The sequence below is a fragment of the Acanthopagrus latus genome, chromosome 20 (genome assembly GCF_904848185.1).
Source record: "Acanthopagrus latus isolate v.2019 chromosome 20, fAcaLat1.1, whole genome shotgun sequence".
NCBI lineage: Eukaryota > Metazoa > Chordata > Actinopteri > Spariformes > Sparidae > Acanthopagrus > Acanthopagrus latus.
Genome location: NC_051058.1, coordinates 2,980,455 through 3,008,001, shown reverse-complemented (window position 1 = coordinate 3,008,001; position 27,547 = coordinate 2,980,455). Strand labels below are relative to the sequence as shown.

General features: G+C 42.7%; 4 protein-coding genes and 1 long non-coding RNA gene across 9 annotated transcripts; 4 read left to right on the top strand and 1 right to left on the bottom strand.

The window, feature by feature from the left end:
* Positions 1-1,237: 1,237 nt before the first annotated feature.
* Positions 1,238-6,805, bottom strand: LOC119009882 (zinc finger protein 93-like). Of its 2 annotated transcripts, none has more exons than XM_037081596.1 (7): positions 6,668-6,805; positions 5,029-5,231; positions 4,848-4,940; positions 4,669-4,764; positions 4,467-4,577; positions 3,552-3,675; positions 1,238-3,424 (listed from the first exon to the last, which is right to left on the bottom strand). In XM_037081596.1, exons 1-7 carry the CDS (start codon positions 6,678-6,680, stop codon positions 1,341-1,343), a joined length of 2,724 nt encoding a protein of 907 aa, XP_036937491.1. In that variant the 5' UTR covers positions 6,681-6,805; the 3' UTR covers positions 1,238-1,340. The 2 variants fall into 2 exon arrangements, with proteins under 2 accessions (XP_036937491.1, XP_036937490.1); XM_037081595.1 differs by lacking the exon at positions 6,668-6,805 and adding an exon at positions 6,246-6,384.
* On the top strand, positions 1,933-5,004 carry LOC119009884. The gene is made up of 4 exons (XR_005071837.1): positions 1,933-2,066; positions 4,568-4,600; positions 4,709-4,787; positions 4,863-5,004. It is a non-coding gene; the product is annotated as an uncharacterized LOC119009884 (long non-coding RNA).
* Positions 6,426-10,344, top strand: mettl9 (methyltransferase like 9). 2 transcript variants are annotated; one of them, XM_037081598.1, is made up of 6 exons: positions 6,426-6,568; positions 6,771-6,926; positions 7,765-7,955; positions 8,026-8,235; positions 9,392-9,576; positions 9,675-10,344. In XM_037081598.1, exons 2-6 carry the CDS (start codon positions 6,837-6,839, stop codon positions 9,902-9,904), a joined length of 906 nt encoding a protein of 301 aa, XP_036937493.1. In that variant the 5' UTR covers positions 6,426-6,568; positions 6,771-6,836; the 3' UTR covers positions 9,905-10,344. The 2 variants fall into 2 exon arrangements, with proteins under 2 accessions (XP_036937493.1, XP_036937492.1); XM_037081597.1 differs by lacking the exon at positions 6,426-6,568 and having other exon boundaries at positions 6,584-6,926.
* A 2,617-nt stretch (positions 10,345-12,961) lies between these two features.
* Positions 12,962-20,462, top strand: LOC119009455 (ER lumen protein-retaining receptor 2). The gene is made up of 5 exons (XM_037080741.1): positions 12,962-13,398; positions 15,198-15,298; positions 15,522-15,680; positions 18,058-18,310; positions 19,162-20,462. The coding sequence occupies exons 1-5, from the start codon at positions 13,308-13,310 to the stop codon at positions 19,194-19,196; spliced, it is 639 nt and encodes a 212-aa protein (XP_036936636.1). The 5' UTR covers positions 12,962-13,307; the 3' UTR covers positions 19,197-20,462.
* Positions 20,463-21,163: 701 nt separating this feature from the next.
* Positions 21,164-27,439, top strand: LOC119009454 (zinc finger protein 2 homolog). Of its 3 annotated transcripts, none has more exons than XM_037080739.1 (7): positions 21,164-21,336; positions 21,831-22,033; positions 22,293-22,394; positions 22,547-22,642; positions 23,832-23,942; positions 24,058-24,181; positions 25,023-27,439. In XM_037080739.1, the coding sequence occupies exons 1-7, from the start codon at positions 21,309-21,311 to the stop codon at positions 26,993-26,995; spliced, it is 2,637 nt and encodes an 878-aa protein (XP_036936634.1). In that variant the 5' UTR covers positions 21,164-21,308; the 3' UTR covers positions 26,996-27,439. The 3 variants fall into 3 exon arrangements, with proteins under 3 accessions (XP_036936634.1, XP_036936633.1, XP_036936635.1); XM_037080738.1 differs by lacking the exon at positions 21,164-21,336 and adding an exon at positions 21,343-21,611; XM_037080740.1 differs by lacking the exon at positions 21,164-21,336 and having other exon boundaries at positions 21,894-22,033; positions 22,213-22,394.
* Positions 27,440-27,547: the final 108 nt, after the last annotated feature.

Here is a 27,547-nt window from a genome sequence, read left to right as displayed (position 1 = left end):
TCATCTAGATTCGAATCATAGAATTATATAGATTTTCTAATCTTCTTTATCATAATCCAGGCTCAAGCGGATTTAGCTAATTCTGTCTACTTGTCAGGATCCTTTTTGATATTTTGCATCTGACATGTATTCTGCAAATAGACCTCTATATTGAACAAGAAATAAAAGATTTTTAAGTTGGAAATGTAACAAAAAAAGAGGGGGGCACGGCTGTCGTGATTAAACTTGAGATGAAGAAACAAAATAAAATGAAAGTTCAATATCTTTTATTTCTTAAAAATGTGTACAAACTGCACAGAGAGGAGCAGAGACAAATATCCAGGTGGTTACACTTGCACTGACATTGTGTAGACACTGGATGTCACAGCAGCTCCACACAAGTCTTGATTATGGATTATGGCTTTTTTCCCCCACATATTCAGTCCTTTTTCTTCATCCTGGTGCCATGTATTTGCCAGGTAAGCGACATACACGCACACGCCCATCCATGTGATGTAAAAGAGTAACCAGCATTAACTTCTTCTTCAATCTGACCAACAGTAGCTCGTCTGTTGGATTGGACCACACAGGCCAGTTTTCACTCCCTATGTGCATCGGTGAGCCTTGGCCGCCCGTGACCCTGTCGCCGGTTCACCACTGTTCCTTTCCACCAAGACCACCATCATATTTCTGTGCTTTGATTGTGTAACAGTCACTAGGTGCAGTGTGACATTTTCCCCGTTGTCCCCTGATACATGCGGGGGTGGCAGTAAAGCTCAAAGACTGGTTATAACCAAGGGCTCTTGGTTTAACTCCCTGCTGGGAAAGTCTGGGCAGCTGAAGTGGGCGAATAACATCACAACCCCAAAGACACGCTGATCATATTGGGCAGCTCTCGGGTGTGAAAGTTTCAAACTGCATCAGAATAAGTCTGGAGCCAAAAATATTTTGAAAATAAGAAAATATGAACGCAAAACAGGCAATTCTGATGAAAGCACAACTGAAAAAAGCATCAATTTAAGTGACAGCTTTTTCGTGAATTCATGACCAGTGACATCCATCCTGCTTGCAGGTCAACCCAGCATGGCTAGTTTGAAATGTGTATCCCATGGTTAACTTGGTTACAAGCTGCAACCTCCTCAAGTTGATGTATTGTTGAATTATACAGATCCTCTAATGGCCACTAGATAAGGCTCCACTGTGTTTGATGTGCACATACCGAAACTGCTGTATTAAAAATAAGACAAACACAAGGAGATTCAGGATATGACCTTATATTGAAATGCAAATTGGACCTCACATACACAGTCAAATAAAACATGATTTTTTTTTCTTTGCATACATTAATAAATTGCATAAATTTAATGACATTTCCTTACATGAGCTTTTACGAGCTCAGTCCGACTGAAGGCCATTCCACAGACTGAACACCTGTGGGGCTTTTCTCCCGTGTGGCTCATTTGGTGTCTCTTTAAAATACCTGAGGTTTTAAAATATTTCTCACACGCTGGACATTTATACGGCTTTTCCCCCGTATGCATCCTCATGTGCGCAGTGAGGTAGTAAGACTGCACAAAGCCCTTGCCACATTCTTGACACTTGAACGGCCTTTCGCCCGTGTGATAGCGGGTGTGTATCTTCAGCTCCGAAGATGATCTGAAACTCTTGCGGCACTCGCTGCATGAGTACGGCCTTTCCTCCGTGTGGGTCAGATGGTGTCTCGTCAAAGAGCTCGCGCTCCGGAACAGTTTGCCGCAGCGGGCGCATGGGTGGCGCACACCGGTGTGCAGCTTTGCCACGTGGAGGTCCAAGCTTCTTTTAAGCGCGTAAGCTTTCCCGCAGTGCTCGCAGCAGAAGCGCTTCTCGTCGACGCTGCAGTGACAACACAGCCGGTGGATTCTCAGGGCAGCGTTCGACTTGCAGCCTTTGCCGCAGTCCCAGCAGAGGCACGCCGCTTCTTTTGTGTGAGTTCGGTCATGAAGCGCCAGAGCAGATGCGTAAGTGAACGCTTTTGGACACTTGGGGCATTTGAAAGGTAGATCGCCTGCGTGGAACCTCTCGTGCCTGATCAGACCTCTCAGATCTGTGTAAGTTCGTTTGCACGAAGTGCAGGGAAAAGGCCCTTTGAAATCATGCACTTCCACATAGTGGTGGCTAAGGTCTAAGAAACCTCTGAAGCTCTCGCCGCACTTGGTGCACAGACGAGGCATGTGTCTAAGATTGTGTGTTTTAAGTGTTGATGTGTTCGGGAAGGACTTGTTGCATTCCATACAATATAGTGAGGGATCGGAAGGATTGTGTTTATGTGTCTTTGTCAATTTAAAACCCTTATATTTCTGATTTCCCATCTGATCAACCAGGTGAAGTTCCTGGCCCGGATCCTTTATCTGGAGATCTTGCTGAGTGGGAAGTGGCACCCCCTTTTCAGAAGGAAGCTCCACTTGTTTCTGATTAACGAGACACTCCTTTTCGTGAGTTGTAACGTCCAAAGAAGGCGTTCGGAGTTTGCCGCCAACTTCCCTTTGCTTCAGGTCCGGAGCGCTTTTGTCTTCGGGTACCTCAGAGGACCAGATCTGAGGCTGTGGCGCGGTGATTCGACACACATTTAACTCATGTCTCCTCAGGTCGTACTGGAACTGAAAGCACTTCTTGCACTGCGAACACTGGAAAGGCCGCTCTCCTGTGTGGGTTATCTGATGCCTTCTCATGTCTGACGCACGACTGTATGTCTTACCACATGTGGGACAAGTCTTGCTCGTTGACAGACCTCTAGGACATCTCTTTGAACGCTCATCTTTGGGTGTTATCGAAACATTTTTGTGGTGTTGTCTGACTGGTCTTTTGGAAGCGATCGCAACAGGTGCATACAGTACAGGTGGCAGTACGGTACGGGTTGTGCTGGCACTGACCTCCATGCTTTCTTCTCTTGCACAGTTTTGGGTCTCACTATGGCTCATGATTTTGTCATCACTTTCATCTGTGGTTCTGACTAATGTCTGAACCCGCTCATCCTTTCTGATATCCATCACTGAACCTTCAATAGAAGCCTTTTTCTCTGTGGTAAGAGTCTCCTCGGCAAGAATTTCAACATTATAACCTACTTGGACCTCAACAGCACAAGAATCTACACTCATCTTCTCCCCATCCAAAGACTCAACATGTTGTACAGAGTACTCTTCTCCTCCATCTTCACTGCTAACGTAGGACTGATTCTTCAAACCTCTGGTCACTGTCTCCTCCCTTTTTGGGTTGTCACTTTCGATTTTTACGTGATCTGCACCATTTCCAAGTGTATGAGTCTCCCCTGTCAGTTCTTTATTGAATGCGTCCATGTAATCAGTTAACACCTTAGCTTCTAATGGTGTTTCCTCTTGTTCTGTCAAGGCTGCGGTCAGAGGTGGCACACAGAGCGCTGAACGAATACTGGCGCCAACTGTTGGATTATCTGAAAATGAAAATACATATATTTACAATGAGATAAACAGCCCAGCGCCTTTGCTGATAGAACAGTGTGCCATGAATTTGTAACATCATTGTGTCGGTCTTATACTGAAACTGTATGGCATGCTTACCATTTTCATTTAGTTGACTGAGATCTCTTTGATACTCCAGAAGACATTTAAGTTCCTCAGATTGACAGAAGCACTTCATATATTCAGACAGAAGTGAAGGCACATCGTTGAGCATAAAGGCAACCTGCTCATAAGAAAGATCATATCAATGGAACTGATAAACCTTATGGAAGAAATGCTTATTTGCTTTCTCTCCGAGAGTGAGATGAGAAGATCAACATCAGTCTTACATTCTGTTTGTAATAGACAGAGCTGGAGTCACAGTGTGGTTAACCTAGTTAGTAGAATTATACATTTGTGTACCAACATCAACAAAGCTCTCTAATTAGCTCAGTAAAAATGGCAAATTGTTTGCATGATGCATAGCACAGAATATCGAGCAACAATTAATCCTATAAGCAGCTGACTAACACGAATGCTACTGACTAAATTGTAATTGTGAGATCCCAATATCAGTTTTCTAATCTGGAACGTTTATCGCTTCTTGTATTTTCTGCCATGCTTTACTCAACCCACTTTCTCTTCAGTAAAATGATCACAATCAACTTCTGGATCCTGTCAAAGTGAGAATCATATTGGACAGGTGTTTTTTTCACAAATACCAGTTTATCCATCCCCCCAGAACCTCCATGCAGCATTTATGATTACAGCATCCCTTGCCAAATATGCCAGTTAGCATAAATTCAGTAAAACCATAGTTATCTTCAAAAAGTGTTGTTTTCTGAACTTTGACGCTCTGAATCCAGATCAATACTTTACGAACTGACCTAAGATTGATATTTAAGATTCTGATGTTGCTCTTGGAAAGAAAGCAAAAAAGCCAATTTCCAAAAATGTCGAGCTGTTGGACATTTTAGCTGTAAATGTAACGATTCCAACATTTTACTGCACAGTGGGCTAAAATCGGTAGGTTACCTCTTTAAGATTTGGTACAGTGAGTAACTTGTCAAGCTGCGAGAGGAGTATCTCCACAAGCATCTGTATATCTTCACAGTACTTGTCTCCAAATCTTGCAGGGAAAACATCCTGAAATCAAGCAAGTGCTCCAAGTAAGTCAACATCAATTATCAGTATTTTAACAGAAAGGATACAAATATCGTTGAGCAGAGACAACTACCTGAAAGAAGTTCTGCCTCTCCCCCTGGTCTTTAATTAAGGTGTTGATCAGACCAAGGAGGTTTAATGCAGGCGAGCCATCAAATGAATCGCTTATCTGCCGTAAAGGGCAAACGTTGGGTAAGTTCTGGTTGTCATTTAACAGTAACCACACAGTTCATGATATAAAGATAAATGTACCTCTGTTTTCCACAGTGAAGTTACTATATCCAGGTGTGGCTGAATGGTCTCAAGGTCTATTGTCTGCTCTGAGCGACACAACTCCAGCGCAAGCTAGAACCAAGAGAAGAACCTGTAACTCTGGCTGCACATTGCAAAAGACCTATCGATAGTTCAGTATTCTAGGTTCCTCATACAGTACCTGAGCCCGGAGACCGAGCCTAAGCAAACACCTTTGTCTGCGATTAAGCAGCTCTGGGACAATCTCGGTGACTGCCTTCACAAAGTCATCCAGCAGTCCGTAATTGGCCACAACTTTCTGCCGGACAGTTTCCCAGATTACTGCAGAGACCAGCCGGAGTGGTGGGACCAGGAGGCGCAGACAGGACAGGGGCAGGGGGGGATCTAGATAATGAGAGTTTATCATTTATGACACTAAGAATAGCGAGCAGGCATCAACCTGTGTGTGATTATGCAATATAAGATTGTATAAATTAAATATCTGTGCATGTCTTTGAGTCTTTTCTCTACATTAGACTAATTTATATAATAATAATAATAATAATAATAATAATAATAACAAGTCTGAAAAATAAGCTTCTCTGTGATGGAGTATTGATGATGCGTTCAGGGTTCTCCCAGCCTGAGGAATGAAGCTGTCCTGTAGTCTGCTGGCATGGCCAGATGGCAGCAGAGGGAACAGACTTGGGCTGGGTCGTGTGCAGGTTATACAGATATTAACATTAAGCCAAACAATGCAATGGTAGGCTATTTATTAAAAGAAAGTTCAGGGTGAAAATACTAATTTGGTATTTAATGTCTTACAGACATGTAAATAATAATGCACCAAAGATTGTGAAACTGTTATACCCCACATGTAGAGCATACTTGGTTCATTTTACAAAAAGCTGTTGTCTGCTTAATTCGGCAGATATATCACGAGCTATTTTCAACTTTTCTCAAAATAGGTCTTGTTTTTCGCATTGCTTACATGACTATATTAATTGTAGAATATGGTTTTATTTCGAGGCTCGCGTACGTCTAAAAAAATGCAAGTTTTTATTTGAAATATTTTTCAACGGAGAGCAGCTTGTCATCTTTCGTGCAAGAGGCACAGCCGAGGCGACGTTTGAGTGAACGCAACAGGACGGAGCAACAGGCCTGCGCAGCACAAACACAACGTTATTCGCTACGATAAACACGCGCACTCAGTTTTTAAATTAACATTATCTAAGGACTCTTTCGAATGGTCACTTTTTTGATGAATACGTTGGTTGACGATAAAACAGGCAAGTATTTCACACACGCAGTCTTTAAACGCAGTGGGATGTTTCGGAGGTTATGGAACGACGCCATTGCGATGATGTTCCACGATAAATAAATAAATAAATGACCTTAAAAAATGACTATTGCGGCTACCTGTCTTCTCAGAAACGCGATGCATATTTCGGCTTCGCCCGTTATGTTCTCCTGACAGCAGGAGAAACGGTAACAATCGAAGAACGTGCAGTTTTAGCCAAACAGCGTAGAATCACTCATAGCGTTCCGGGGACACATTTAGCGGTGACTCCGGAAGTGCGGGCAATGCGGATGTGACTTTTTGTTGTCATAATGGGCAGAGACCACCACACAGGTGGAAGACAGTCAGGGGATGTTTGTCGGAGATGATGAGACAATGGGTTCTCAAGGCTAAGATGGCGAGTAAATAGCAGGCGGCTTACTTAAATCCACCGCACCCTCAGGTTTGTGTGTTTGTTATCTTGGAACTGGAGACACGCTCCGGCGTGTTGGCTTACAATTGGCTGCCATTACCTTCTTTCTCATCATCTAGTGTTACCTACACCTCAGTGCCATCCACTGACCGGTGTTCAGTCCTTCGAGACTGCAGCCGCTGTCTGTCAGCTCTCCTTCTCAGGGTTGTTGTCCATTATGTGTCATCTACAGCTGAGGACATTGATTTTTGTAGCCTGGGTGCTGGGCTACATCGCCTTCCTGCTCTCCGTCAGGAGGATGTGGACGGGCAAATACGTGAGAAGTCCACTCGTCCGTTCACTGTTCATGAACATGGCGAGCGAGGGTGAAGCGGTCGAGACCCACGAGGTATGAATTACGGACCAGTCGTTTACTCACTCATAAGCCCTGTGTATAAACTGTCATGGTTACAACTGTGTGGCCGTTTTGAGTGACGTACCAACAACACGCGTGAAGACTGTATTCTCACGAGTTTTCAACTATGATGTGATTTGAACGTTTATGATTTGGCTGCAGGCAGAAATTGAGTGTACGTTCCTTTATGCTGCATAGAACACTCAATACAGTGTTGATGATGAGTTCAGGGGTCTCCAAGTCTGAGCAAATGGAGCTGCTCTGTAGTCTGATGGTATGGCAGCAGATACTACTGTATCTGTTGTCAGATGGCAGCAGGGTGAACAGACCGTGACCTGGCTCAGCAAAGATGTATGTGTGTCTGAGGTTCAAAGAAACATTTATGCTTTATGTGCACAGTTGTTAGTTGTGTAATTATTCTGAGTATTCTTCATATCTGTCACCAGTTCAGATAAGTAATTAAATTCAAACTGTATTTTATGGCGGAGTGTTGAGGATGAGTTCAGGATGATGTTATCTAGTCTAGTGGTACGGTACTAAGACAAAGTTTACTTAGTTTGACCATTATCCTATTAAGGTCATCAATCAATCATACATTACCTCATTGACATGCATTCTTCAAACAGCTGTGTTTTAATAAAAGAAACATGGTATTAAAAGTAAAATAGTCTACAGGGGCCACCAGAATCAACACAAGATGAACGTCTCTTTTCTTCAAGGAATGAGATGTTGAGGAAGTAGCTTCAGTTTTCTGCTGTCAAACGTTCTTCGGTTCTCTCTACGTTCTCACTCCAACTCGTTCTTTTACCCTTCCTGTATTCTGTGGCTCTAGTGGTACCGGTGCTCCCTTGACCTGCTAGGAGAATCCGTTCAGCCCCTGTTCGTCCAGAGCAATCTGGACTCGGCCACCAAGGCTTTCCTCAAGCGGAGCGTGGAGAAGTCTGGCTGGCTGTTCACGCAGCTCTACCACTCATTTGTATCCACGGTCCTCGGGCCCGTGGCCTCCCGCACATCCATCAATGGGTGAGTGGCGCAGACAAACATCCGTCTCTGTTTCACCTGTGTTCCTTCTCTGACAGCCTCTCTGTTTCAGGTTTCTGGGTCGCGGCTCTATGTTTGTGTTTTCCGCTGAGCAGTTCCAGCGGCTGCTCCGGATCGGCCCAGAGTGGAGGGCTGATAGACTGCTGGACCTTGGCGCTGGGGACGGAGGTGTCACAGAAGTGATGAGAGCCCATTTCAGAGAGGTCCATGCAACTGAGGTGTCATTACCCATGAAATGGCACCTTCAGAGGAAGAATTACAAGTGAGTAGTGAATGACATCACTGTATAGATTCAAACATTCATGTTTATGTGTTGTTGTTTTTTTTGATAAATATACAGTAAGCCAACAGCAATAATTCCATCATTATAACAACAGATAAATATCGTCCTCACTATTCTATTTGTTTGAGTTTCTCGTCTCTTAGATTTGTTTTCATTCAGGAGTTAAATGTACTACAATTAACTATGAACTGGTTATGAAGCAGTCTCACTTAAAAACGGATGCCTCCATAGAAGCAAATGCCTTCCTTCTCCATCACGCCAGATGTAATCCTTGTCAGGGTCTGGATCTGAACACCATTCTTTCCCGACCCAGAATATATAAATGAGAAATTATTTGGAAAGTGTAATTTTTACCATTGTTTATGTTTTAACCGGCAAAGCAGTTCAAGCCTTCGCAACACTTGTGTAGCAGCCCAGAAAGTCAGACTTTGCATGATGTGTTTTATGTCAAAGAACAAGACTTTTAATATCTTCAGCCCGTGGTAACCAGACACCTTATTTCAGACTTTTAACCGAAAAAACCCATTCAGAAAACTCACAAACTTTGAGACAAGGGAACCGAAAGTACTAAGTACTCTCTGAGTTTAGGACTCATGCTACGCCACTCTGCTAAATGCTAAATTTACTATGTGAGGCTAAATCACACAGGTAAGCTGAGAAAGCATGGTACGCAGCGCGTGGACAGGGAGATTGCTAAAATTATCAGTTCTAGCAGCCTTAAAGATATATGTAAGAATTCTGCACTAAAATGCCTAAAAGCAACTAGACCTTTTGTATTTGACTATATATTTTTTCTAGTTGTGAACTTACAGTATTCCAAGTTTCCTACAGTGTTCCAACCCAGAGATATCTGTACATTTATTCAAGGTCACTTGTTGCTATCACCTCCAGGAAAGAGTCAGAAAGGAGCGTAGACTTAACATGAATAAAACTTTAAAACATTACCTCATCCGTGACCATTTCTGTCAGAGTCATGTAGATTTTCATCAGCAGTTGTAGTTGTTTAACACTGAGGACAACAACTCCCATGATCCCACACTACATTTGACTGAGAAACCCCTAGTGGAGATCACGTACTGTGTGTTTAGAAAGTAACTTTTCCAGATCTGAAAATCATGTCTGTCGTCCTGCTCAGAGTTCTGGGTATAGATGAGTGGCAGCAGACTGGTATCCAGTATGATGTGGTCAGCTGTCTGAACCTGCTGGACCGCTTGGATGAACCTCTGCAACTCCTGCGGGACATCAGGCGATCGCTGGTTCCCAACACAGGGAGACTCATCCTGGCTGCAGTGGTTCCCTTCCAGCCGTATGTGGAAGTCGGTCAGTTGGGAATCAGTACAACTTACCTCATCACTACCTGATGACATGCACTTCCTCTGTGATCCAACTAACAGCATCCTGTCTATATTTGCTCCTAGGTGGAAGTTGGCACCGCCCCAAACAACACCTAAAAGTAAAAGGAAAAACGTGGGAGGAGCAAGTAACCGAGCTGTCCAATGAGGTTTTCCGCAGGATGGGGTTTGAGGTGGAGACTGTGACCCGGTTGCCATACCTCTGCGAGGGGGATATGTATAACGATTACTATGTTCTCGACGATGCAGTTTTTGTTCTCAAGGCCTCAGAGGAGAGTCAAGAGTCTGCTCAGTGAATACCAACTGCAGTGCGGAGCTGTCAGAGACCCTTCCTTCGCTAACCTACTTTATCCCACTCCCTGGTGGATTTTAGTGCAATTCTAATGAGCGTCATCCATAAAACACAGTATTTCTGACTTAAGAAAGGGTGAGTCAGGTGTGAAGCTCAGGTACTGTAGTTCCAACAATTACCAGCCATCTTACGCGACAGTGATACCTCTACCTTTAAAGCAAAAAAAAAAAAAAGTGAGTGGTAGATTTTCCTGTATTGAAATGCCACTGCAGATCAAATCCTCTAAGACATATCAACATGTTATTTGTGGGAACTGTTTACTGTCACTGTTTGGTTATTCTTTATTTTTCATTGGAATATCAACTATTGAATTAATTGCCAACTATTTTGATCATTGATCAATTTGTTTGAGGTTTTTTTTTTTCTTTTTAAGAAAAAAATTCAAAACTGTCTTATACTGGCTTCTTGAATGTGATTTTTTTCTTTCTGGTTTCTTTCCTCCTCGGTGACAGTAAACTGAATATCTTTTGGGTTGTGGACAAAAGAAGACAATGTAATCTTGGGCTTTGGGAAGCCTTTTTTCAACTAGTCCATGAATCGAGAATTTAATCTACAAATTAATTTTACAATTACAGTAATCATTAGTTGCAGCCCTGATGTACACGCTTGATTTAATCACTCTTAATTGAGCTCCTTGTTAATTGAGCTTGTCATTATTGATGACAAAAGTAATGTAAGGCTTTCTTAAAGCAAGCCTGTGTGACTTCTGTGATACAGCAGCTACTGAGCCACAAGGAGACGATCATAAGAGCTGGACAGGATTAGTATTTGCATGTACAGAAGCAGGGGGAGTGTTTCTGGGAGTGTCTCCAAAAAATCCTGAGAAAATAATTGTCTCTTTTGCAACTAAAATTCTGCAGTGCTCACCAGTTGGTTGCAAGGTATCTGCCTGCTGGTTTTAGATGAAAACAGCTCTGTGCTGCAGCAAAAAAAATAGCCTTATGAAAGCAAAGTTACGTGCCAGAAGAAAACAGTGATCCATAATAGACTTAAAGGGACTTAAACTCCCCCAATTTTACCCTTTTTTTTTCTTTTCTTTTTTTTTTTTCTTTTAGAAGCAGTTCACTGGTCTAACACTACACTTGTCTATCAATGCTGGACTCATTCTGGACAGTTAAAAACAAATAATCAGAATCAATACAGCAGAACAAAATCTGACACCTTCATTGCCCACAATGCAACTGAGTCAGTGAGTGACATCTCTAGGGGTAATTTATTTTGTTAACATTCAGCTTCCTGTGAAGCTCCAAAAGGCTTTATACTGCTTTCATGTCATGGACACTCATTTTAATGTGTAAAAGTGGTGGAGTTGTCCATTAAAGGCTGCACAGAGCTATGGGCGACTGCAAAATGAGGTCATGATCCCCAGTAAATGTGTCACTATGACCTCTTTCACATGTAGTTATTTGACCCATCATTAATATGAAACATATTGGTTGGTGTATCCATGGCATATGGAGAAAAAAGTCATAAATCTACCATACTGATTCTGTGATGTCAGATATACTGCAATACCTAAACCAATCTAAAGTTTGCTAACATTGGCTATCAGAAACTGCTGGTCATACCAGATCACTCAGCAGAAAACCCCTGGGTGCATTGAATTAGGCAAGTGAGTGTTATATTTCTTTGGAATTCAACTTTTCATGTGTACAAGGAAGATTATCTTGTTACATCACTGTAGTGCAGCTAAGATGAAACTGCACAACACACTGTTCAAAACGTGCCACAATTGATGCAATATTTGTATAGAAAGAGTGTACTCTGGGTTTCAGAATAAAGTATATACAGTACATTATTTCTGGCGTTGCTCAGTTATCATTTTTCCATGCCAATAAAAGAATGCACTGTGTCTCCCTGACCTGTGGAAGACAGCCTTCCTACCTACCACTGCATTAAGGAGGTCAGTTGAGTGATCTGAATAACTATCGACTAGTTTCAAATCAATCACGTTTGGCTTGAGTAGTAAAGAAGCTGGTAAATGATTTAAGAACATTTTTATCTCAGCTCTCCATATTCAAATCTCATCAGTCAGGGTTTAGACTGGGCTGTAGTGCTGTGGCAGCAGCAAGTATTGAGTGATACATTACCAGGGTATTAGATGATAAGCATGACTGTGTTGCCCTTTTTACTGTTTTATCTAAAACCTTTGATACTGTCAATCATAGAATTATTTTGAAACACCTAGAATCTATTTGGTGAAATATCTTATAACTGGTTTGCAAATGACCTCAGCAGCAGAACACAGGATGTTGTGGCTGACAGCTGTCAGTCAGTTGTATGGCCGATCCCAATGAGCCATGGGGTTCTACTCTAGGACCATTTCTTCTTACATTTTCTATAAATGAATTAGGGAGTGGGGTTCATGCAATTCATCTGTTCACATTACGGCGCCACTTTATCTACAGGGGTGTCTTCTGTTGATCAGGTGATTCATGCACACTTGCCTTCTGATTCTGACTTTGCATTGCACCTTTTCAATACTGGAAATGGTGGGGAAACGTGTCTCTAAAATTTTATGCGCCGTGCAAATGGGAAGACTTGCAGCAAGTGGTTTAAAAACCAGTCCCCGACTGCTTTGGTTGTTTACTAGAACAATGCAATGCTTGTTTTACTGTGAAGCTCCAGAAATGTTTTGTGGACTACGAAACATCACCTGACTTTCTATCAGCATGGGGGTGAGACATGATGACGGGATTTTACTTTTGGGCAAACTTTTCCTTTAATGAAGCATCGTAGCGCTCAGCCCAAGTCGCTACAGAAAAGAAAGAAAAAACAAAACATGGTGTGTAAGCTTTTGTGTTCTCTGTTGCTTATAGCTGTCACACCTCACACTTATTCCACACTTGCTTTTACAACGTCAGCCTCAAACTAAAATGTTGGCAGCAGAGCAGCTGTTTCCTGATAGCGTTTGTACAGTTTTTTTAAAAAAACAAACAAAGTTCTGTTTTGGTATAAATTAAATGTATTCTATTAATGTCACATTTAATGCTGCGTTTCCTTTTACATAGGGGGCTGAGGGGAGAGCCTCGGGTTTCCCATGTTCTCCTCGGAGCTCGGAGGCAGCATTCGTGTAACATAATTTATGCAAATTAAGCGTCCTTGTGTTTTGATTGGCTGCGCGCGCGAGTGTTTCCCGTCTTGCATTGGACGCTGCTGTCTTGGCCACGTCCCCAAGCCACGTCGCGCTTTGCTCGCCATTTTCCCATCTTCTGAAGCCACAATCAGCCTTTTCTGGTGTCACGGTGTCATTCAGCACTGTCGGGTCACAACTGATTGGTGCCGGAGACGAGCTGAGGTCTTTCTAAAGCCTTAAATTGGGTTACTTCCGCCGGCGCTCCGAAAACATGAACGTATTCAGGCTAACCGGCGATCTCTCCCACCTAGCAGCCATCATCATCCTGCTGTTAAAAATATGGAAAACCAGGTCTTGTGCCGGTGAGTAGTCGCACACCTTTACTTGCAGTTTGCACTACCTCATCCCGTGCTAACGGAATGTCTCCTGTCCTGCAAATGGACAGTTTATCCGGCCGAAAAATGGTCTCGTTGCTGTCTTAACTTCTGTAGTTGCAGCTCATTAGCCAGCCCGCTGCTAACGTTAGCTAGCTGGCTATAACAACACTAGACAGTCGTCTGCGAGGCTGTCACAGTGACAGAAGAACACGTCTAAATGTCTGAATGCCGCTCTCAGGAAGAAGTGCCTGCTAAGTTCAGGTAGCAGCAGCTGTCTTGCTAGCCGGCCCAGACAGTGCAGCAGCCCCCGCAGTAACTGTAACGTTCAGGTAGGGACGAGGGGACCAGAGGGCCACCGCGTTTGTTAGTGTGACATAATGGGCCTCGTCATCGTAATTGTTGGGAGTTGGAACTGTGCCAGCCTCGCGTCGCACACTTTCGGCCTCCCGGTATTCCCACACGTACGTTAGTCGCGTATGAGGGGAAGCGTGACCTCTCTGACGTGGCAGCAATTGAGTTCACGCGTGTTGTCAGCTGGGGATGCAAAGTCAACGACTGGATACCTGCGTTCGCTGAGGAGAAGGGTCGCCTGCAGCGTGTTGTATTATCATGATTACACTTTGCTGTGTTTTGCTGCTCTCTCAGCGGTCAAAGGTCCGGGGTGTATCATCACTGCAAGGCGAGCGGTCGTTATGTCACTGGCAGGCAGCTCTGCATGCAAGTCAGCCTGTTCGAGATCCAGTCCTCCAAACAGCTGCGTACTGGACCTCAGTACGAGTCAATACCCGTCTACAGCTGTTTATCTGGTAGTCTTACGTGGCAGCATTAGGTTCGGATAATAACAATGTAGCGGGCGTTGATCAGAGCCCCTCTCACAGTCTGACAGTGGGTGTGACTGACAGGAGCATGCTGTCACTTGCCAGCACACCAGATAAACACAGGCCCTGTTCAGACCTGGTGTCAACATCCGTCCTTAGTGAGCCAATCTCAAGTGGACAGCTCCAAGTACAGGTGTGAGTGCATTTGATACCCAATGACTCAGACCACGCTGCGTGTAGGCGCATCTCCTCGGCCCCGCTGAACGACATAGTACTCGACTGATGTCTTCTGTGAAAGAAGAAGAAGCCCCAGCGACGGGCAGAATGGGTTACACACTGTTTGATTTGCCTGTGTTTTACTGTAATGCAAATTATGTGTTTGGACTCTCTAATCTGCCTGTGTGAGCAGCAGATGTTTGTGAACACACTCTCTGGTTCAACTCACCGGTGAGTGAGTGAGTATCAGCAATGGTCCTTTTAAGAATGTTTCTATATTTGGGTCAAAAACATCAGGGCCACGAGGCACATGTTTATGCCAGGTGTGAACTGACGGACTTGTGATCAGATCATTCAGGGCAGATGTTGATACCAGGTTTGAATTTTCTCAGAGAGGCTTGCTGCTCATGCACGTGAGGATGAAGACTGTGGGGTCGCACTGACTAACCTCTTGGCTGAATGAATGAATGAATGAAAGGTTTCTCGTCATGCACAGAGATAAAGTGAGTGGGCAGTATGAAAGAAGTAGAGAGCTGTGGAGTGTGTGTGAGGTCTGTGGTTGACTGAGTTGTTAGATAAAGGGGGGGTGCTGCTGTTTGAAATGTCATTCCTTGTTGCGGTCAGGATGGATAGATGCTCTCCAGATAAGCCGACACTCTGTGGACTGTCTGTTTAACTGCCCAGGGTTTCAATACAAACTTTCTGGATTGTGCAAGTGTTTGATTGTCCTGATCTGCTGTCTCCTAACAGGTATTTCAGGGAAGAGTCAGGTCCTGTTTGCCTTAGTGTTCACCACTCGCTACCTGGACCTGCTCACCTCCTTCATCTCTCTCTACAACACCACCATGAAGGTGAAACACTCACACCTCACTCTGCACCCCGCAGGGCTCTTTCCAAGCACTAAGCACACAGTGTTGAGGCTAAACAAGTACACCAAGTCGACACGCCTGTGTTTACTGAAGGATGATGTTGCCCAGCAAGATGTGACAAATTGATTATGCTGGGTTATATTCATAGTATGACCAGCAGTGTTTTATCTTTCATGATTTGGACTATGTTGTGTGTGTCTCTCAGATCATCTACATTGGATGTGCGTACGCCACCGTGTACCTGATCTACCTTAAGTTCAAGGCAACTTACGACGGGAACCACGACACGTTCAGAGTGGAGTTCCTGGTCGTCCCTGTCGGTGGACTGGCTTTTCTGGTTAACCATGACTTCTCTCCCCTCGAGGTTAGAAAATACTGCGCAAACACACTTTGACAGGCCCTTTCACACATCTGAGTCTGAGTGTCACTGAATGTGATGTTGACAGCTGTCACAGGTCAACAGCCGGTTGTCACTGTAAGCAGAGTATCCAGTCATTTAACATCTCATTTCCAATTGTACTGAAGTTTCACTTTCACTTCTCTCTTCTGGGTATAAGCGCACATCACTCTACCCTTGCATGTGTGTGCTTGTTGTTTTTCTCTCTCTCTCTTTATCCCTGATTCCCTGGGGCTCTTCCAAAGTTCTTATTAATGTCTTGCTGGATTCAGCTGTGGTTGCGCCACTAAAACTAATGGGATGTCTTAGCTTGTGAAGTGTAGATTATTTGTGATGAAACAATGAGAAGCGGACAGCTGTGTAAAAAGGAAGTCAGTGAAGCGCCATAAGCTGTAACGTAACAGTTTTAGTGGTAAAAGACTAACCAAAATGATGCCGTAAATTTACATGACAGTCCTTTCTGAATGTATGTGTGAATTTCTTTGATATATTTGTATTTTTTTTGTAGTTGCCTTTTTTAAATGTCCAGTATGCTGCCTGACCAAATTTGCATGGTTTGTTTCTTGTTTACATCAAGGAAGGGAAAAAAAAAAAAAAAAGAAGGAAGCGTCATTACATCACTGACTCTCACTTTTTGACTGTGGTGTCAGTTTTATTAAGGAAAAACACTAGAACTTAACATATCTTGACAGTATGACAGTATGAAATTGAAAGAACACACTTCAGAGAGCAGGTTAACCAAATGACTGACATGGCTGATCAAACGAGGCAGGTCCGACTAATTATCCCTGATGAGACTGTGAACAATAGCACAAACAGGAGCCTTTCCTACACACATTTGAGGAGCAAACAATGTGTTAACCTCCTCGATGAAGTTTGTTCTTCTTTTTTTCTGGAGGTATTCCTTCATCAGAAGTCATACAAAGTAGATATGCTGGGGTTTAGTGTGTTTCTCCACTATTTTCCTTTGACTTCAATACAGCTGACCTCACAGTCTGGCGCCAAAGCCAGATTCAGTGATGTAATGACTTTTTAAAGTCCCTTGGTTCACATCAACAGTGTTTATCTAGTGTCAAATCTAATCATCACTTTCCAAACAGGTCAGATGAAGAGAGCCATAGTCGTTTAGTCATTTGCCTCATTCAGCTCTGCATCAGTGACACGGCAGTTAGTACTAAGGTATTTAGAAAGTACTAGCCAGCCAGGCTAAGTTTGGTTTACAGGCAGCAAATTCAACTGTTCCCCAGCCTGTACACATGTCTTCAAGACTCAACCCGTCTGTATCAGCACAGCTGAGACACGAACCTGACTTGGTTGTGTATTTATTACGACAAGGAGCTTTACTTTCTTTGAACACATTCTAGGGCTTTCATGCAGAGGAACATTTAGGAATAACTGCAATACATACAGGGTCTATGTAGGATTTGGTTTTCCTCCAGAACCAAACAAAAGTATCTAGTAATAGCTAGCAAACTGTTTCTATTAGCTTTAGGTGTTTATTGACAATAATGCTTGACAAATGGCAGCAAACTATCTGCACCCAACTGTGGCACCTCATACTGGTAAATGACATGCTCACGATTTTCCCACAAAGAAGCCCTTCCTTAATGACAGGGGCTTTTAAGAATCTGCACTTCTGCTTTGCGCTGTTACAGAATACATATAGTCTTTACACCCAGGCTACACTCTGGCTCTCAGTGTGTTTAGTGCTGACTGTTGCATGTCCTACTTGTAATACATGACACATACAGATGGAGACCATTGCAGCACCTAGGAGTGAAGCTTTTCACAGTAAAACTCCTTGGCTCATGCCCCAGTAGGATTCTTGTACACAGAGTCCCTCGTCCTGTTAGTGTGTCAGTCTGAAACTGAAAACTAAAGGTGAAGTCCCAGACTACGGAACAATCTCACCCTCCTGTTAGATATGCTCAATCTGTTGACTGTTTGGAAAAAACTCTTAAAACCCCATTTGGTTTTTAAATCAGGCTTTAAATCATCTCAGGGATTGCCTTATGTGGTTATTGATCTCTGAGTGCTTTGTTTATCTGCCTTTGTATGAATTTTGGATAACTTATAATACTATAATAGTTATGTTTCTTTTCTTTTTTTCTCTCTTTTTGTCTTTTCTTTTCACTTCCTCAGTTTGTTTCTTTGTTGTTGATGTGAAGGACTTTGTAACCCGTGTTTGGAAAGGTGCTAAATAGTTCATTACCATTATTATTATTTTTCAGTTGGCGTGATCTCGTGGCCAAGGATGCAAATGTATTTGAATTCAGTTCCGCTCTCTCGACATCCACGTCCTGTTATTTTCCCACCAACACTGTGTCGTCTTTGTTCGGCTCAGATTCTGTGGACGTTCTCCATCTACTTGGAGTCGGTGGCCATCCTGCCCCAGCTCTTCATGATCAGCAAGACTGGTGAGGCCGAGACCATCACCACCCATTACCTGTTCTTCCTGGGACTCTACAGAGCCCTCTACCTCATCAACTGGATATGGAGGTTCTACTTCGAGGGTTTCTTTGACATGATCGCCATCGTCGCTGGGGTGGTGCAGACCATCCTCTACTGCGACTTCTTCTATTTGTATGTAACAAAAGGTGAGTGCTGCTGCATTTTTTATTACATTTCTTAAGACAGTAAAATGGTGAGTTTTCGTTTGTCCTGTTGGTTGGTTAGGCATCAAGTCATGCTGCTATCCAGTCAGTGTTTGTTGAAGGTTCTGTCTGTAACCATTTCATGTTACAGCTTTCTTGCAGCTAATGATATCTTCACTAGATATTTGTCTTGCACAAATATGAGCTGCAATGCTGCTCACATAGATTGTAGCAGAGCAGTCAGCTCTGTCACCCAAATCCTCTTTTTACTGCTCGTATTGCCTCCTGCAGGTATGACTGAATGGCTGCAATTATATAGTAATGATCTGCCAGCTGTTCCACATTTTCTTCAACATAGACTCTTTCCCATTCCACCTGCCTGTACACATTTTAGCTCAGCTGTAAAATGGAAAGGGGAAAAGTCTGATCAGATTCTATTAACAGAATTCTCTCCAAAGACCAGAACTTTTTTGGAAGAGGATTGTTCAGAGCACATATTCAACCAACCTTCCTCTGAAATGATGAGTTCAGATTTGGAGGCTTATTTTTGTGCATTTTTTTTCTTGTGAACTAGTGCAGTTTAATCTCATCAGGACTCTTGAAACTATTAAAATGAATCGATTTGAGATGAAAACATTTGTTCTTTGGTTTAATAGCTCACAGTTCCTAGACAAATTCCCGGTCTTGCTATAAACAGTCGAGAGCTACGTTAGGAACCAGCACATGAAACCATAACTACCTGCCTGCAGTGAAAATACGTTATTTTGAAACCACATTAATTCTAATATGAAATAATGTCATGACGTTATGAACGAAGTCCGTCTGTGACACCCAACCATCCTGTCTTGTTTCAGTACTGAAAGGGAAGAAGCTGAGTCTGCCAGCCTAAGTGCCAAAGAGGAGCGTTTTGGCAGACTCACAGAGGAGGATCGGAGGGGAGGAGGAGTTGTTGTGGACACCTGTGACAGCCTCCACCCCGCCCTCCACCACCGCTTCCTCCTCTTCCCCTCCCGCCAGTGCAAGATGCCTGAGACAGAGAGCACGTGGGAGCCGCTGGCTTTCTGCTGATCCAGAATCAGTGGAATCAGAACCCCTGCAGAGGCCAGTCCATGGCCTTCGGATTTCTGTTTGATGCATCTTGCCTTAACTTTTTTTTATCACTCTGTATAAAGGAAGAAAAAAAAAAAACAGAGAAAAGTTTTCTACAGAAAAAAAGCGTACTCTGAAGATTCGACACATTGGTGAATAAGAGCTGAAGATGTAAAATTGCCTCTGATTTGCCATTGTATGATATTGAAGCGGACTTGTTGTGGTGGGATATTATTGACTCAAGCGTTTGTAAAAGTATTTGCAACCGGAATAAATGTGCATTGTTTTTCCTGAATCAATTTGGGGAGGAATTTGTTGAATCCTCATAAATACGGTGGTCAAATATTCATGTTCTGCTCTTCTATTTTTGACCACTTTGCATTCCGATGTATAAAGACTGTCTATTTTAGTTTCCCAAGCCCTTAGAATAGAAGTCCAATATTGATGCCATAATTTATCATTCTCTTCTCAAGAAAAGGAACTCAGATGTGACTCTTGAGTCTAATTGTTGTTCAGATGTCTTATCAGTTGACCGTAAGAGATGCTTATGTGGTTTCTGACTTCTTATTGAACAGAATGCTGGTTAGGAAACAACACATACTGAAGCAAAGGGTTTAAAGGACGCCTATCACTGTAAATGGCTTTGTTTCTTTTTGTCGCCCCATTCATTAATCAGCGAGGACAGAATATCACCTGTAAGTAAACATCATTGCTCACCCATTCACGGCTCCTCTAAATTCACAAGAAAATGTGCTGAGTGTGAATTATCATGACAGAAATGGAAGTCTTAAGTTTTTCGTTTTAGGTGCCAATGTATTTGTTTTTACCCTCCTGGTTTCTGATGGACAGAGTCGGTAGAATTGTCCTCCTGTTGTTCATGACATCAGGACGAGCTCTCCCTGTCAGAGGTGAGCACGATCCTATGAACGCCGTCGCGCCAAATCCTAAAGACATATCTGCTTCTGTTTTAGTTTTCATGCGGCTCATTCCAAGTTTTCCCCCTTTTTCATTTCTTGCCAGAGCTTTTGCATGATGTTGCCACCACAAATAAAGACTTTATGGGAAACCTGTGTGTCAATGCTGTTATTACAAAGAGCTCTCAGCTGATTGAATGTTGCACTCCTGTAGCATGTGCTCTTTATTCCACACATTTTGAATTTCGTTTAAACTAGCACCTACATTACCCACAATACAGAGCAGTACACTGGAGAGGTCCGGTTAGCTCATGTCACTCCGCCTCTGCTCTTCTTTTCCGTTTTCAAACATGTAGTCTTGTAGTTGCCCTAACCAGCGCTGACGAAAGTGGCACCGTTAAACTGAGAAGTATGGGGAGAGACTGTTATGGAGGAAGAATAGAGTGTAACAGAGTATATACAGACATAAAGTCTGCACAGGAGATGTCTGAATATCAAAAGCTGTTGGATTTAATGAGCTGGAAGTTGGAGACATGCAGATAGAATACTGACATTAATTCACAAAGTGTTCATATTTGCAAGTCTTGCTTTGTCTTGTGGATCGTGCATTATGCATTAGTTGCTGTGTGAGACTGTAAAAACAGGAAGGTCTTCCTGCAGCGGAAGTGCGTGGGCTTGTCAGAGAGGCGTCTTCATTTTCTTCTCTTTTCTCTTTTGGTTCGATCAGATAGGAGAATATATTTCCTTCTTCGATCAGTGGTCGGCGGTAAAGCAACTTGAGGACACGAACAAGAGGTAGCTAATATACACTCCCGTCCTGTAGGTGGCAGTAATGTAGGCTACCTGTAGCTGTTTTGCTAACCACTTCTGAAAGCAGAAGAAGAAGACGAAGAAGAAGAAGAAGGTCCTCAATAAATGTAGTGACTGATGTGAACATATCCCGCACTGCTGGCAGACACCATTAAACGTGTCATTATTGAATATTGCGGATAAACGAGATGGAATTGTTGACGTCAGAGCGGAAGTGTGAGTATCTGTTCACCAGCTGCTACTTTGGAATCCCTGAACTGTAACTTCTAGCTAGCTGACTACCTGTTTAACCGCTTCACTCCCATGAGTAATGGTTTCACCGAGTTTCACAGAGGAAAGTACTAGTATTATTATATACTTGTGTTACCGTCGGGCCATATGAAATGCAGAGAAACACACACCGTGCAGCTAATGTGCCACTTTAACTGGCCGGTTAAACAAACGCACAGACATGTTCTGTGTGTACGACTATGAGGGAATGACCGAATCAGGTAAAAGTGTTCAATGACTTAATATGCAAACTTTTGTCCATAAGTGACTACGCGAGCTGTTCTCAGAGGAAACTAAAGTGCCAGGGCGCTGTTTGAAACTAGAAAAGTGGCAGGGTCCGCCACATGTAAACAAAGTAAAACAGTATGAAACAAGATATTTCTCTTGTGGTTAACTACAGTGTTCCTCTCTTAAGACACCCTGCTTGTGTTACCACCCAGGTGCCCCTCTACCCCTCTCCGCCCTGAGACTCCTGGTCCCGCCGGTTCGGCTGGTCTCAGCAGCCGTGTGGCAGACCATCCAGCAGAGAGCTGTGGCTGATTATGGGATGCTCGAGGACTTTGTTTCCATGGTTACGGACATTGTTCCAGAGCTTCTCAGCACTCGTCAGAGGGCCCAGCTCACCCTGGGCCTCAGAGCACGGGTGAGCACATGACAATTTTAGAATTGAAGTGTTGTTTTTTGTTGTTGCTGTTGTTGTTGTTGTTTTTTATAGTCACCAAGAATATGATAGTGGATTGATATGGAGATCTAAATGTCGTCATCTTTGTAAAGCTAGCTCGGCCAAAGTAACCAACGTGTGAACTGTTTGTGCTGAATTAGATGCTTTGAAGGGAGGGAGGACGGAAAGGAAGTGTTTTCTGCTTTTGTGGTTCTGAGTCACCGCTGCTTTGTTGTCGCAGCTGATCCTGGAGCTATGTCAGTGTGAAGCCACTGCTGACTTGGAGCTCATTCGGCCACACCTGGACCGAGTGCAAACACTCACAGAAGCATGGGTGATGGAGGTGAGTTTGAAAGTGTTACTCCTTCAACACGAATGGTGAAAAGCACATTGTGAGAAGTGAAGTTCTCGATCGGTCAGATTAACAATGGTGGTGACAGTGGCGGGTGTGATCGGCTCTATTCTTTTTATAATGCGCACGTCATGTTATTGCAGGTTGATGCAGCAAATAGGGAGGTGTCACACTCAGAATTCGTGGATCTGGTTAAGAGCTTGCTGAAAAATCCAGACGAAAGGGAACATTTCTTTCAGGTTAGTGCTCCTGTTGCACCTTGAATTTGTTCTGTTTATAAGTCCGTCAGATCCTGAACAGTATGAAAAAGCCAATTGTTGCAAAAGCTCGTCCCAAAAGATGCACTTAACTCTTCATTTGCTGACCTCCGTCTGTCCTGGGCCCTAAGACGCAATGAACAAATTTATCAAAGAGGCAAAGTTGGTTTTGTCCAAGATTCTATTTGAGTAGTTTCATTTTGTATCAGGTGTCTATGGTTGTGAGGTATCAACACAATTTCCCCACTGTAATTCTCCATAAATGAAGATGAAGAGTTGGCAGGTCATCTAGATTTAAGTTAAGGGACCTCTGTATGTAAATGAATAGATGTGTCAAAATTTCCCAATTTCCAATTCAATTTGACTTCCAATTTTAAAGTCACAACTCCATTAGATTGAATTTGGAAGGTTTTGGGGGTTTTTTCATGGCCATGCATTGTCAGACTGTTGCATCTAGGTTTGTAAAGATCAACAGATCACTGGTCCTCTGCCCTGACAACTGTTATTTACATTTTCAAATTCTTCTTTGTAAATATAGAGGTATTTTACAACAACATACTTTATCTTGGTGACTTTTTGCAGGTTAGGGTCAGACAACTTCAAGTAATATTAATTTACAAAAATAAAGATTCTAGAGTTCAACAACAAATACCAGCCTTCAGCAATTCAACAATACACAACAAAAGAGAGAAATCCACTTGGTTACAAAGTGTGGCTTCTTGTTCAGAGTAGACCCTCCTAAAGAAATCAATAAAGGAAATCTGACAAAGTAAATAAACTGTAATAAACATCTCCAGGATCAGTCTGTCGATTTGTCTTTGTGCACACAGAATAAATGTACAGTAACGGTAAGCTACTTGTGCTGTCTCTGAGGTGTTTTTTCTCCCTTTGGACAGTGCATGGAGTGGGGGTGAAAGAAAAAAAAATACTGGGAGAAACACTCTTCCTGCTTTTGTTTTTGATGATCAACATTTAAATCTCATTTTGATTGTTTTTTTTTACTTGGAATTGAAATTGTGACTCTACTGATAAATGTACACTGTGTGTCTCTGTACTGCAGTCAGACTCCTTCCTTTCACATCTAGGGTCTTTGTCTTAAGTCTTGTATCTGTGATCGATTATTGAGGTTAGTCAAGTGTTTGTAAAGACTTAATTTAATGCTCTTTTTCAGAATGTTTTCCCCAAAGAGTTTGGTGCCACATATGATGAAGCACTTTGCACCTTGATCTGGTTGTTTCTGTCCAGGCTTGAAAAGTTCCTTCCTCTTCAAACTTTCCAACAGGTAAAGAATAGACATAATAGATATCACAATGACTTTCTGTAGTTTTGAGCTCAATTCAGGCTACAGCTCTGAATGCTGCTGTTTGTATGCAGACACATTTCTTGCTTTCCTCCAGGTTGCCTCCATGTTTGGTGAGGTGTCCTCGGTTTTGGAGGAATGTATAGACTCTGTGTCTCGACACGAGGAGCTCAAAACTCTGCTGCAGTATCAGAAAGACCTCAGTCACCTGGATCACAGTGGCAAGTCTCTATAGTTACTCATTCCCCTCAGAACTCATGGGTATTGTAGTTTTGTTTTTTTTTGTCACTATTGTACTTTTTAAGAGAACATCATCCTGCAGTCTTTTTTTTTTTTTATTGATGTTGCGAAGTAAAGTATAAGTACGTAATAACATATCACATCATAAGATGTTTTAATAAAAGAGCAGACTCATGGAGCAGTTGAAACATTTTAAACTGGAGCAATTTGGACATTGTGTTAATGCAGATGTACTTTATATAATGATCACTTCACCTTACTGAAATGATAAGTGGTATTTACCTCCTTTTTATTTAGTAATTATTATAATTTGTCTACAGTAAGATGACTACAACTGACATTTACTTTAATCGTGAGTTACTTCGAAAACCCATTTGTTATTTTATTAAAATCTATTATATCAATTAAGACCTACACAGTCCAATTCACTAACTGCACAATGTAGTATGACTTATAACTTTGTTACTTCGCCTGTGATAGTCTGCTTTGTACATAGTGTTCACAGTATATACTGTTAGTTTTTCTATATAGGGTTTTCATCATTACTGATCATTTTGATAATTACATTACGGGTGAGTTGGACTTGCTGTCTACAAAAATGAAGAAAAGCAATTTCACTCTTCCAAATATCGCTAATGGTTATCATGGACACGACATGAATGCAGCTCGAGTCAACGCTTTCTCTTGGCGACACATTTCTGAAGTCTGTCTTATATGAGTACTTATATAGCATATTATTTGAATAATGATTGACACTTACCTCTTAGTGTTGAGGTTAAGTCTTTTTTTACCATATTAAAGCAATATTTGTTGTCTTTTCAGATGGATCCTGGGAGGGCGCCTGCATTATTTCAGCTCTTAAACTTCCCCCTGTAGCGGGAGCTGAGACAGATGAAGCACAACCACGAGCCAACATCTTGAATATTTTGCCATCAGATTTGGAGAATGGGTCTTTGACATTGCTGCATTCAACTGACAAAATGACAGAAGATCAAAAAAGTGAGGCAACTGTTGATGAGCCTAAATTGACTCCTGGGGAAAATGGAGCAGCTGTTATTTTGGTTAATGCTATGAGACAAGAAGAAAATATAGGCCTTCTTCAAAGTCAAGTGGATGATGCGTCTCACCGTCTAAAACAATGCTATGTTGAGCTAAAAAGACTGGACATGCCACCGTCTTTGCAGTCTCGACCTGTGAGACAAAACAGAGGCCTGAGGATGAAAAAACTCCTGTTGGAAGAGAAAAGAGGTCTTCGTGAAGAGGCCCTCTATGCCTACAAATCAGCTTCTAGAATAACCAAACCCTCAAATACAGCTCTTTCAGAGGCCTCTGACAATGAGGAGTCAAGTATTAAAGACACATATATGGCTCCGATCAATGATTGCAGCGAAGGTGACTCGTGGTCTTACTACTCAGATGTGGACTCGTGCCATAAGACTACAATTGGTAGTCCGAGTACAGCTGATTCATGGTCTAACTACTCAGATGATGAGGGTTCCTTTGTGACTTCTGACAGGAGTTATACTGAAGATGATTCATTGTATAGCTGCTCAAATGAGGACCCTCCCCTCATGAGTCCTAAAAATGTGTCATCAACCAGCAGACAGCAGGGCATCTCTGATGTCAAAGCTCCAAAAAAGACTCGTGTGATCCAATGCTTAGTCTGCAAGGAGCTTGTGAATACAGGCATGATGGCTCACATGAAAATCCACTTTCCAACTGGTGATTACGCCTGTCCTAGATGTGACAGCAGGTTGAAATCATGCTCCTCTTTAAAGCTACACTTGAAAAGAACCTGCTTTGAGCACAATCAGCAGAGGGTGGATCCGGAGAAGCCAGACCAAGCTGAGAATCTTTACAAATGTGACAAATGCGAAAAGGCATTCAAGTACAAAGTCTCGCAAGAAAGACACAACCTGACCCACAGCGAACTCTACTGCAACGTGTGTAGGAAGGTTTTACGAGACTCGGCAGCACTGGCGAGGCACAAGGCTTCTCACACCACGTTTCAGTGTAACCGCTGCGAAGAGACCTTCGCTCACTTCAAGCCCTTGCTCAGGCATTGCGAACACATCCACAAAATCCGCAGGCCATTTAAATGCGACCACTGTCCGAAAACGTTATCCACGCTGCGTCTTTTAATAGCCCACGAGTGGAAGCACACGGGCCACCTCCCATTCCGGTGCGCTCACTGCGGCATGAGATTCAAAAACGACACAGATCTAATTTCACACCAGAGGGTCCACACCAGGGAGAGACCCTACCTGTGCGCAGACTGTGGCAGGACTTTCTCCCAGAATTCCAGCTTGTTGCGGCACTTGCATTTCGTCCACAGCGAGTTCCGAAATGAGAAGAGGCATTCGTGCACCCAGTGTGAGAAATCTTTCAAAGAGAAAGGAGCCCTGAAGAAACACCAGAGGACCAAACACTTGAATGAATTGTTCCGTCATCCATGCCCATACTGTGGAAAAATGGTCTCTGCATCGACCATGGCCAGACATAAATTAATGCACACAGGGATGAGACCTTTTAAATGCACCGTGGCCGACTGCGACAGACACTTCAGGTCAACGTCTGAAGTGAAGAGGCACGTCCTCCTACACCATACTACGGAGAGACCATACAAATGCGATGTCTGTGGGAAGGGCTTTATAAAAATGTATTCTCTCAATGCTCATGCTCAAATACACACGGGAAGGAAGCCTTTTGTTTGTCACATCTGTGGCAAGGCTTTCCCTAAGCTCTACAGCATGCAGAGACACAAAAAACTCATACACACATCTGTAACAAAGTAACTCTACATGCTTCTCAGTCACATTCTCCGTTAAAAAGCAGCACGCCAACATCTCAAGAGGATAATTACTTTTACTTTACTTTATAAACCCACTGAAGTTTTAAAAGGGGTCTGTGAACGCAAGTAATTGTTGCTGAAAGCTTTATCAGACTGACAACTGACTTCATACATATCTTGTATAGGATGGCAATAAAAAAAAGTCTGTGTTCAGAAAAGATGAATTACCTGTCAAGTGTTGTGGGGTTTTTTTGTGTTTGTTTTTATTTTTTACAAAATATGTATGTTTTATCATTTATTTGTAGTCATTGTTTTATGTGTGTGATTGAGAAGATTGAAAGAATGCCTGAAGTGTGTGTAACTGAGCCTATATAAAACAATGTGTAACGTGTCGTCTTATAGAGTTTGTGTTTTTTGTAAGTAGCAGAGCTGATACTTGTTTCATCGTGATTTGGAGGAGATGAAACGTAACCAGTTGGCTAAAGCTAGACTTGTGCAATTTCTAAGTTATAGATACACAAAGGATGTTAGATGGTTGTAAAAAAAAAATAATAAA

What these genes read in the sequence shown, in the direction of transcription:
- LOC119009882 (XM_037081595.1), bottom strand. Translation starts at nt 6,270, where the DNA reads ATGCATCGCGTTTCTGAGAAGACAG. An exon ending in CTTCACTGTGGAAAACAGAG is followed by an intron (nt 4,765 to 4,847) that starts GTACATTTATCT and finishes CCTTTACGGCAG; the next exon opens with ATAAGCGATTCATTTGATGG. An exon ending in CTGTACCAAATCTTAAAGAG is followed by an intron (nt 3,676 to 4,466) that starts GTAACCTACCGA and finishes TCTTATGAGCAG; the next exon opens with GTTGCCTTTATGCTCAACGA.
- mettl9 (XM_037081597.1), top strand. Translation starts at nt 6,756, where the DNA reads ATGTGTCATCTACAGCTGAGGACATTGATTTTTGTAGCCTGGGTGCTG. An exon ending in CTTCAGAGGAAGAATTACAA is followed by an intron (nt 8,236 to 9,391) that starts GTGAGTAGTGAA and finishes CGTCCTGCTCAG; the next exon opens with AGTTCTGGGTATAGATGAGT. An exon ending in CCAGCCGTATGTGGAAGTCG is followed by an intron (nt 9,577 to 9,674) that starts GTCAGTTGGGAA and finishes ATTTGCTCCTAG; the next exon opens with GTGGAAGTTGGCACCGCCCC.
- LOC119009455 (XM_037080741.1), top strand. Translation starts at nt 13,308, where the DNA reads ATGAACGTATTCAGGCTAACCGGCGATCTCTCCCACCTAGCAGCCATC. An exon ending in TCTACAACACCACCATGAAG is followed by an intron (nt 15,299 to 15,521) that starts GTGAAACACTCA and finishes TGTGTCTCTCAG; the next exon opens with ATCATCTACATTGGATGTGC. An exon ending in ATGACTTCTCTCCCCTCGAG is followed by an intron (nt 15,681 to 18,057) that starts GTTAGAAAATAC and finishes TGTTCGGCTCAG; the next exon opens with ATTCTGTGGACGTTCTCCAT.
- LOC119009454 (XM_037080738.1), top strand. Translation starts at nt 21,572, where the DNA reads ATGTTCTGTGTGTACGACTATGAGGGAATGACCGAATCAG. An exon ending in CCCTGGGCCTCAGAGCACGG is followed by an intron (nt 22,034 to 22,292) that starts GTGAGCACATGA and finishes TTGTTGTCGCAG; the next exon opens with CTGATCCTGGAGCTATGTCA. An exon ending in AAAGGGAACATTTCTTTCAG is followed by an intron (nt 22,643 to 23,831) that starts GTTAGTGCTCCT and finishes GCTCTTTTTCAG; the next exon opens with AATGTTTTCCCCAAAGAGTT.